The sequence below is a fragment of the Puntigrus tetrazona genome, chromosome 4 (genome assembly GCF_018831695.1).
Source record: "Puntigrus tetrazona isolate hp1 chromosome 4, ASM1883169v1, whole genome shotgun sequence".
In the NCBI taxonomy this organism is placed as follows: Eukaryota; Metazoa; Chordata; class Actinopteri; order Cypriniformes; family Cyprinidae; genus Puntigrus; species Puntigrus tetrazona.
Window position 1 is genome coordinate 3,371,227 of NC_056702.1, and position 10,453 is coordinate 3,381,679.

General features: G+C 42.4%; 1 protein-coding gene across 4 annotated transcripts in view; it reads left to right on the forward strand.

Annotated features, from left to right (window-relative positions):
* Positions 1-9,946, forward strand: part of LOC122342760 (protein Wnt-5b) — a 69,520-nt gene extending 59,574 nt beyond the window's left edge. For 3 of the 4 annotated variants that reach the window (XM_043236827.1, XM_043236828.1, XM_043236829.1), the window contains exons 2-5: positions 319-449; positions 939-1,186; positions 3,243-3,532; positions 9,429-9,946. In XM_043236827.1, the coding sequence (XP_043092762.1) occupies positions 358-449; positions 939-1,186; positions 3,243-3,532; positions 9,429-9,887 (1,089 nt within the window). In that variant the 5' untranslated portion in view covers positions 319-357 and the 3' untranslated portion in view covers positions 9,888-9,946. Of the gene's footprint in view, positions 1-299; positions 450-938; positions 1,187-3,242; positions 3,533-9,428 lie in introns of those variants that run through there. The other variant, XM_043236826.1, reaches the window with a different exon arrangement.
* Positions 9,947-10,453: the final 507 nt, after the last annotated feature.

Consider the following 10,453-nt stretch of genomic DNA (forward strand, 5'->3'; position numbering starts at 1 on the left):
GTTTGGACTACCACTGCATAGTTGCACTTATGTCTTCTTGTCGTTCGTTTTAACTTACATCCATGTGGCGCTTATGTCCATCGCATCCACCTTCGTTGCGTTTTATGAAGCGGAGTTTGAAAAGAACATTCTCAACAGATGTCAGACTCCGTTAGTGCCTCGGGTCATCTAGGTGTTTTACGCACAGCTGGTGTTTAAAACTGAGCTGGGGCGACATTGAGGGGATTCAGACGCGCTGGACTTTCTTTTTTTTTTAGTCAAGTTAAAGGAAGCAGCTCCTCCAAGTGGGTTACTATCATTTCCTAAATGTTTCCCCAGAGGAGGCTCTTCGCGTTTCCATTTCTTGGACGAGGAAGGATGGATGTGAGAATGAACCAAGGACACCTACTTTTGGCAGTGACTCTCATCGTCTGCAACTCACAGCTGCTGGTGGTCGCCAACTCATGGTGGTAAGATCAGATTGCATTTGCCAAATAATCTAGGATACATGTCTATGTTTCCGAATAACGCCATAGTGAGTTATGCATCTTTGTGAAGGACGAAACGATGCGTAAGAAAACCGTTGGCTGAGAACAAATGTGAAGGCTTTGTCACAATATTTACCTTGGGCAACAAATGGTCAAACTGTTTGTAAATAAGGGCATTCAAGGCAACATGGCAACTGTTTTTCCAACCGTTTTCGATTGAATAATAAGTTACAGACACAGTTAAACCTTTACAATCCATAACTTAATACAACAAAATGAATTGGCTTGAAAGTAAGCCGGCACATTGAATCACAGGTTTAGCGTTTGACTTAACATCTGCATTCTTCAAAAGAAGAAGTAGTAGATAAACACCCAAGTATAGCCTAACTGAGGTTTTTGTCATGCACGCTGCAGGTTAGTCGTCCGCACTTTATTTAGCTGATGAACTGTGCTTTGGTCTTACTTTCTCAGGTCATTAGCTATGAACCCCATCCAAAGACCGGAGATGTACATCATTGGAGCACAGCCTCTGTGCAGCCAGCTGATGGGCCTGTCTCAGGGTCAGAGGAAGCTCTGCCAGCTCTATCAGGACCATATGGTTTATATCGGAGAGGGGGCAAAGACGGGCATCAAGGAGTGTCAGTATCAGTTCAGGCAAAGGAGATGGAACTGTAGCACGGTGGACAACACATCCGTGTTCGGCCCCGTCATGCAGATAGGTGAGTAAACGGGATGACGCTTACAATGCACTCGAAGCAAGTATCACAAACAAACATAAAGCATGCAGTTATTAAATGCATGCCTGCTTTCGCGTTTCAGACCACAGTGTACTTTTGAAATGGAAGGGTCGTGCGATAATTGTCGACTATTAATGGAAGTTCTTAATAGTCACATGACTAGCTGTTTAATTCGGTTTGCTCTTCAGAAAGATGATAAATGTGTTAAAGCTTCATAAAAATAGTTATATCTACCATATTTGGTAGATATATTATTTATTGTTTTTTTGTTTAGTTTATTGTGTTTTAGTGTAATTAAGTGTCTTTCATTTGATTAAGGATCACGGTGCACGTACAAATTAGTTTTTTTTAATCTATTTAATATGAGGCATGGAATATAACCAGTTGTTCTTATGTTATCATTCAAATATATGAAAATATGGTACTTTGTTTGCCATCTTTTTCATTAAAAATGAATAACGTGCGTGCCTAACAAACGTTTTTGGTTTTATTTAGTTATACGTAGCCTATACGTAAAGTGTTCATGTCGCGCGCTCAGTACGCATTCAACAGCTCCCGGGGCTTCACGCGCTGCGCCTCTTGACATCGATGTGGTGGATTTCATGTAACATTGTTTGTTATTTAAGAAGAACGGATGCCCTATGTTCGTTAATGCATGCATGCTTATCCTTTATACGGCATATTTAAATGAAGAAAGTTTCTCCGGATGGTGTCAATCCTTCACGTGACCCGTAAGCAGCGCGCACGCTGCTTGAATCTAATGCACGCTCTTTTGCGCGTCGATCTCTCACGCAAAGACAGCGCTCGTTGCCTGAATTGAGTGTTAGTTCCGCTCATCAGTGAAACAAGGTGTAAGACGCGACATGCCACCCCCCCAAATAGCATGGGACTTATTTGCAGTCAATCGCGAGGTTTATATTGAGGTGTTAGTCGGGCCATTGTCCAGCGTCGCTTTTGAAATGCAATGACACGATGACACAGAGTCGGGATATCCGGGACTCTATTTGAAGTCTGGGCACCAAAGGCCAATAAAAGTGGCCCTCCGAATTCAATAGGCGCATCTCTGGAATGCAGGTACACACCCGTTTACACGCGCCGCTTTGTGTGTGTGATACTGTGGGACTTCTTTCTGTATGGCGCGCTATGTATATCTATCATCCAAAACGTGTGCTAAAATGTTCGATCTATATTTTTACATGCCGAAAAAGCCATAAAATCAGGTAATGCGTGAAGCATTAACGTTATGCGCTCCCGTCATGCTTTTTTTTTTTTATGCACAAAACGTGACTCGTGGTCAGTCTAGTCAGGGGCAGGTTCACTTTCATTAAGGCGTTGAGGAAGGCCGGTTCATTAAAAAAGGAATTCTCCGGGCCTGGAGTTTACAAAACGTTTTGTTTGACAAATTTCCTCTCGTAATTACTGTGTCGCCGAGCATTGATACAAAGTGCTTATCTCTAAATATGGTTGCACCGGCACTTTTTAACATGTTTAAACAGCTTTTAAACGTTAAACGCTATTAACTGTATTGCCTGTGCTGTTGAGGTATGTGAAATCTGCATTCCAGATGGCTTATTAGATGGGGGGAAAAAATCAGGTAACACATGCACAACAGATGCGAAAAGAGCACAAATTTTTATAAACCTAGCGCCTCTTTGGCAGCAACGCTTTGCGGGTTATCATATGCCTCATATCAAGTGTACCAACACTGGAAAACCTGTCTCTTTTCGTTTGTGTTTCCATATATATCCATCGAGATATATATATATATATGTATATAACAATGGAACAATGAATCAGTGCTGTCTGTGTACATGCACACGTTTCTGATAATCTTATCTCTCACTGCAGGGCTTACCAAAAAGATTGTTACCATCTGTGGGGTTCTGGAAATGAGTCGTTGTACTCTTTGCCTTACTTCCTAAGTGAATAATCAAGAAAAATAGTGTACTGAAGAGTTGTGGATGATTTAACGAAGTGATTTGCAGCCGGTGGAATGTCGTCTGTGTCCTAATTATGTGTGTGTGTGTGTCTTCTGCAGGCAGCAGAGAAACAGCTTTTACTTACGCCATCAGCGCAGCGGGCGTCGTGAATGCGGTGAGTCGGGCGTGCCGTGAGGGCGAGCTCTCCACCTGCGGCTGCAGTCGAGCGGCTCGCCCAGGACCTCCGAGAGACTGGCTGTGGGGCGGCTGCGGGGACAACGTCAACTACGGCTACCGCTTCGCCCGGGAGTTCGTGGATGCCCGCGAGCGCGAGAAAAACTACCCGCGTGGGTCTGTCGAAAACGCACGCACGCTTATGAACCTACAGAACAACGAGGCCGGGAGAATGGTGAGGAAATGAACGCACGCATCGGTTAACGATCTGTTAATAGACGGCGACCAGCGTCCGAACTGTGTATCCCGACCCACTCTGTGGGCGTTAAATCCATCGGGATCCGCGAAATATCATTTTGAGCAAGAGTCTTCAGCGCGCTGGTCTGGTTAAGGTGTGTTTCTCCGTGATTCACAACTTGTCGCAACCTCTATTGTGATATTGAGAAATAAGAGGCCAGATGCACACTCGAACGGATAAACACAGCTTTAGATATGTTTGTGCGCGAATAAACCAAAGGCAGCCGTAATGTCTCCTGCAGATCACCACAAACACAATAACAAACACGGTTACTTTATTCTCCCTCTGTTGTGTAGTGAATGTGTTTACTTAGATACACTCTGGGACCGCAATTGCTTTTAGGAGTTAGCTGCGCCTGACTAAATCAGATGTTCTCAAAAGTAAAATGATTCATTATTTTTTAAGGGGCGGGGCTAGTGTGTGGTCTTATATTTAACTTTTAGCTAAAGATGTGCAATAACATATTTTAAATGGACTAGCCGGGGAGTTATCTGAACAACTGATCGGTAAATTTTTTGTAAGGAAGTCCATTTTCAGTTAAAACGCGGTCGCATTTGCGATTGTTTGGTGAGGTTGTGCAGACAAAAACCTGTTGCTTTAATAGGAATTCACACGATTAGGAGTTTTGAGAATATTTATGAAGTTGCCCTAAGTTTCGCACAATTGATTTGGACTGTGACTGAGCTGTGCTTCAAACTTTGCAACACTACTGACGATAGACGAGACCTTTTTGGCCTGAAAAAGTTGAAGCAAGTGAAGAGGCGCCTTTTTATGTACCTGAAAACATAATCCTGGTGAAAGGACACTTAAAAGCAGGGGCCGAAGTGTGCTTTAAAGCAGATGAATTACAAAACGCAGAATTCCTGTAGTTGGTGCATGGCACTTGCAACATCAAGGTTGTGGGTTTGGTTCTCAGGGAACGCATTAACTGATAAAAGTTGCTTTGGAAAAAAGAAAAACATCTGTTTAAGGCGTAGATGCAATTAAAACTAAAATGGCTGTCTAGCAGCATGCACACATCTGGAATAAAGCTTGTTTACCTGATTAGTCGCTTGTTGGATGATTAGTTAGTCATCAAGACTTCGGGTTTATATAAAAATAACTCTCTGCATTTAGATCGCAGGCTAGTGAGAGAGCTAATTAAATGGAAATGACCAAATGGCGCCCATGCAACGGCTAGCGCTCTCGGAGACCGCTGGGGGTCAGGAAGTCAAAGCGCCACCAGGGATGAAGCGTCCGCGTTTCTCTCAGTCAGCATGTAGCTCAGATCTAATCTTCCTTTGATTAATTTATTGGAGCAGTCAATGCCAGAACAAATAGTTTTCTGCGTTTTTTTTTTTTTTTTTTTTTTTTTATAAGGTGATGTGTGGTAAATATGTTTAGTCAGGAACGCTCTGACGCTGCACATTTTCTTGTTGAACGACTTCTCGCTGTTTTATAGAACAGCTACACGGTGGAGGGACTATTGGAGCGTTTCCAAACATGCGAGCGTGTGTGTGTCTGGCTCCAACAAACTGTGGCCCCCCCTGCCACGTTCAGGTGGGCATAAAAAAAAAACCCTCCCGGAGAACGCGCTGCAGAATGTCACCACGTCCTGCCAAAACACGCCATCAAGCTGGAATGCGTGCCTCCGTCCCTTTGCGAGTCCCACGCTTTGTCGTACCGCACCCCGATCCCATCCTCTTCTTTATTTGAGTGCTTTTAAAACCAAGCGGCCTCGTAAAAAGTCCATTTGCCTGCCGATGTGGGTGCTCGCCGTGCGCAGAGCTCCGCCGCGTATGTTTGTCTTAGAGAAGATGAGTGTATTTAACGTGTTTACAGAAGAGAGGGCCTCTTTTCTGGAGTAATGGCACATCTGAGATCCCTGGCTCTTCTCCTGGAGGTTCCCGGAGGTGAGGAGGTCAAGGTCTGGACGGGTCCTGTACGTGCACCAGATTAGATCTCAATTGTATCCTTTTTGTTCTTTTTTTTTTTTTTTTGAGTTATTGGCACCTGCTTTTTTGATGGAGGTGGATTTGAAGGTGCCTCCCGCCTCCCTGGCGGTCCCTTTCTGCGGGGGCCTGTTTGCCGGAGATTTGTCTTGCTTGGAAAGGCTTAGTCTTGGTGGGCTTTTGTGGAGGCGACAGAAGCGTATCGGATGCCCCTCGGTGTGGAGTCGGGGCGGGTGGGGGATGTAAGGGTGTAGTGAAAGCTGGTGCGTGTGGTTCCGGCCCTGTGGGTCACAAAGACTTGTGACCCAGACTGTACAGAGAGGAGGAGGCCTACACCCTTTATAAAGATCACCTGCTTCTGTGCCTCTTTCATTCTTAATCAACTGCAGCGGAGACAAACACACACACACCTTAATCTGAAGCACTTTATTACGCACTCACACACACATGTAGGCGTAGCGCATTTTAATATACTGGGAAGGCTTTCGGTCTCACTCATTCAGCGAATTTATCTGCATTACTAATGTTTGAATGCTTTTGTATTCACAGACACGCATATTTACTTAGCTATCTAAATGAGGATGGAACATATGCTTCTGTGTGTGTTTTTTTTTTTACGCAACTAGTCAAAAGCGACTGAATCATGAATCTTATGATCTTAGAAAAACCTCAGATTTGAAGACATTATTATCAAGTGTTTAAAACTGACAAATAGAGAGATATTTATAAAATAACATTGGGTTATTTAAAATGGATGTGTTTGGACTGAACGTGATCTATCTATCTATAAAATAAATAAAAAAATGTAATATATCAAACACCAGCTTTAAAGTATGAATGAAGTATAACAATTAGAGCGTGTATGTGAAGAATTATAGAAATAATAATAGAAAATTGAGTTTCAGTCTTCCTACTTAAAAAAATATTGTAATTATTTGTGAAATTTACTAGCAGTTACTGATTGAAAGTTGTCTCCTAGCTTTTTAGTGTCCTAGAGTAAAATAAAATAAAGTTTACCATCGCCATTATATGAATTATGACACACTATTGACCGGTGGATCGACAGAGAACTTTCTTTCTGTGTCATAAAAAAATGATGGTTCTATTCTATTTAAAGAAATACGAGGTAAAAGTGTGAATACGTAATGTGCGCACTTTTGGAGTAAAAGTTTGGATGTGTGGCGAAGCGCTAATGAAAAATAAATGAAAACAAACATGATTAAATATGTACAGGTTTGTGTCCTGTTTAAAATATCATCGTCTTCCGATTGATTTATAATTCATGGCAGAAATAAGAAATGTTAGTGTCAAAGTATTAACAAAAATAGCGGTCAAATATCGAATCTGTCTAATCACCAAGACAAATCAGTATAAATATATATGATATAAAAAAATTTCTCCACTGTCATATATATATATATATATATATATATATATATATATATATATATATATATATATATATTATTATTATTATTATTATTATTTATTATATATATATATATTAGAAAACAGAATCAAATTAAATGAAGAATTTATTTTATAATAATTTTTTGAATTATTTACTTAAATATATATTTTTTACCTCTGATGGCATCCTCAAACTATTGTTTTGCCAGATTTAGTCCCCAATGTGCAGCTAAATAAACCTTACATATGGTATCTATATCTTTCAAAATACATCTCATTGCTACTGATACATAGCTGGGGCCTTACAAATGGCTACATTTTCTGAGCGTAGCTCGGAGAGACTTGTATTTGTTTACTTTAGATTCTCTTTCTCGTGCTGCGTCTCTTATCTCCACACCTCCAGGGATGGTTGTTTGCCGTCTCCGCACTCCGCCCCGACCCCGCCCAGCAGCCGACCCCGACCCCGTCTGAGCGTGCTCCATTGTGCGCAGCACCGCATGCGTGTCCCTTCCACGCACTGATGAACCTGTCTATCCATCACACCTTGGTCACTCGGGCCAAAAAAAGAGAGAAAAGAGAGAAAAGCAGGCGCAAAAAGGAGATAGATGAAAGAGAGCGCGAATAAAAGAGCGCATCGGCGGCCTTTATGCGAACGCAGTTTCAGTCGGCGCGCATGTTGCATAGAAATGCTCAAAACCCTTTTGTGTGAGATCATTTGGATGAGGTAGCAGAACTGCCGCTTGACACGCAAGATTGTAAATAGCTTGCGTGATGTGGGCCGCCGCTGTGTGGGAAAGCGTGTGTGTGTGTGTTGTTTCTGGATTGCAGACAGGTATGCAGGTAGGGCCGGTGATGACAGAGACTTGAAAGGTGTTGGAACTCCCCTTAATGTCTGTGTGCGAGCAGGTAAAATGGAGGGGGCTTAACAGCTGCCTCCGGAGGGGTTGAAGAGCCGCGGCAGCACATCCTCAAAGACGACCGTTAAATGTTCTCACGTGAGGTGTTAAAGGGAGGAGCACTGCCTGCGCTTAAATGACAGAGAAACAGAGAGAGAAATGCCTTTAATGTTCCCTCGTTCAGGACACTAAACAGACACAAAAGACACGGCAAACAAGACGCGTCACAAACCGAGGGCGGGAAAGGCCCACGCGGGCCACCCAAACTTGATTGAGCCCAGACGTTGCACTCATTAGCTTGTTTTCATGTTTGTCGGTGAGACGTGACGCGTTCGGTTCGGCCGTCGGAGGGGGCGGGCGGTTAATGAAAACGAGTAGTCTGTTAATGTTACATGTTAAATGGTTAAAAAGGAAAGGGAAGAACAGCCGTTAGTTTAGTACGACAATATGTCGAGTGCTTCTTTATTGATTCAGCTGGGGGTTTCATTGAATTTAATCAGCAGGAAGTCTGCCGTCAGTGGTCTCAAAGGACTCTGTGTGTTCTAGAACAGAATGACTATTCATCCCATTGTTCTCCAAACGCTCTCTGTTTGTAAAGGACCGTAAACTCAAAGGAGGCCCCGCCAGGTTCAAAAGGACTGGCCGAACTGGACACATCTGGCCTCTAGAGAGCGCCGTTGATCCATTACGGTTTATTTTGCTGCTCTAAAGAAAGTTCATTCACTTCAATTAATAGAAAACATGAAAATAAATACGCTAGGATGTCCTGTCTGTGACCACGGTGACGTTTTGATATATTTATGGTAGGAAATGTACAAAAAATTTGATGGAAAAGAAAAATCACTGTACTGCTGCAAATATACCCATGATACTTATTGGTTTTATTGTGCAGGGAACATATTAAGAAGTAAAAAGACACAATTTTATAATTGACATTTCAAAAGTCAGCTTATCAGTTTTATTGTCCCCAACACATTTTAATATATATTATTATTATTATTCATTATTGTATATCTTTTGTTGATTTCATATTTATGTTTTAAACAGTAATTTTACTAAATTTTTATTCAAATCTATACAATTCAAATGAACTTTTTCAAAATCATATCACAATATTATATATTTTGTCACATCTACTTAAAATTTTAAATATGTTTACATATATATGTAAATATATAGCATTAAATGCTTTTGCTATTTTATGCTTATGTCAGAATATTTGCACGATATTATTTATTATTATCTTTTATATTTCACACATCATATACCATATTATCATATACATTTTTAAGTTGCAATAATTATACGTTTTTTATAATTACAAAGGAAAACATAAATTCGTACACTTTTTTTTTTTTTTTTTATGGCATGCGTGGCGAAATACTATTGATCACTTTTTCTGCTGATGCTTACAACCTACCATTGTTACAGTTTAGACAATATTATCCAGTTTTACCAGATGAAAAGGCTTTAAAACAATATGACAGCGGAAAGTAACCACGAAAGGTTTTGGTATTCGAGCAGGACAAATATAATTATAAGTAACATGGTCTAGTCATATCCTCACATCACTTTTGGTTGTCTCTCCACTCACAGGCAGTGTACAATCTGGCCAACGTCGCGTGCAAGTGTCACGGGGTCTCCGGCTCGTGCAGCCTGAAAACCTGCTGGCTTCAGCTGGCCGACTTCCGGCGTGTGGGAGAGTTCCTGAAGGAGAAGTACGACAGCGCCGCCGCCATGCGCATCAACCGACGAGGCAAGCTGGAGCAGGTCAACCACCGCTTCAACCCCCCGACCAGCGAGGACCTGGTCTACATCGACCCCAGCCCGGACTACTGCCTGCGTAACGAGACCACGGGCTCTCTGGGCACCCAGGGCCGCCTTTGCAACAAGACCTCGGAGGGCATGGACGGCTGCGAGCTCATGTGCTGCGGTCGCGGTTACGACCAGTTCAAGACCTACAAACACGAGCGCTGCCACTGCAAGTTCCACTGGTGCTGCTACGTCAAGTGCAAGCGCTGCACGTCGCTCGTAGACCAGTTCGTGTGCAAGTAGCAGCCTAGGGACAGGAACAGACGCCCTGGAGAGGCACTGAGCAATTAGCGGGAGAGGAACGGGACCATAACGGACCCAGAGGGGGACTTAGAGATAATTAAATGTAAAATGATATATTAAATAGCAACAAATTAAAGTATATAAATAAGTGTACGTGTGCCGTTGATAGTAATTTAATGACCTTTTCTGACTCAAGAATCAAAAGTTGGACGTCATTGATGAAAAGGAGGCACCGGTGTGACGTTTTCTGGCTCAAGCTGTTGTTCTCTCGATGTTTGAATCCAGAGAGGCACGAACTCGTTGGTTGCTTGTTCTGAAAAGAAGAGCCTAAACTCTTTAGAGACTCTAGAAACGGTAGAGATGCAGCAAGAGGACGGAGAGCAACGTCCGCCGCTGATTCGCCTCCACAAACAAACTCCACCTTGCCGATATCAGAGCTCTTAAGAACCTTGAGTCAGAGAAATGCGGAATTATCGGACGTTGCGTTCCCGAGATGTCATAAAGATCCTTGAGATATGACAAGAACAGAATGCTGCCTGTTAGCTGTCGCACAAGCATTTCTGCTA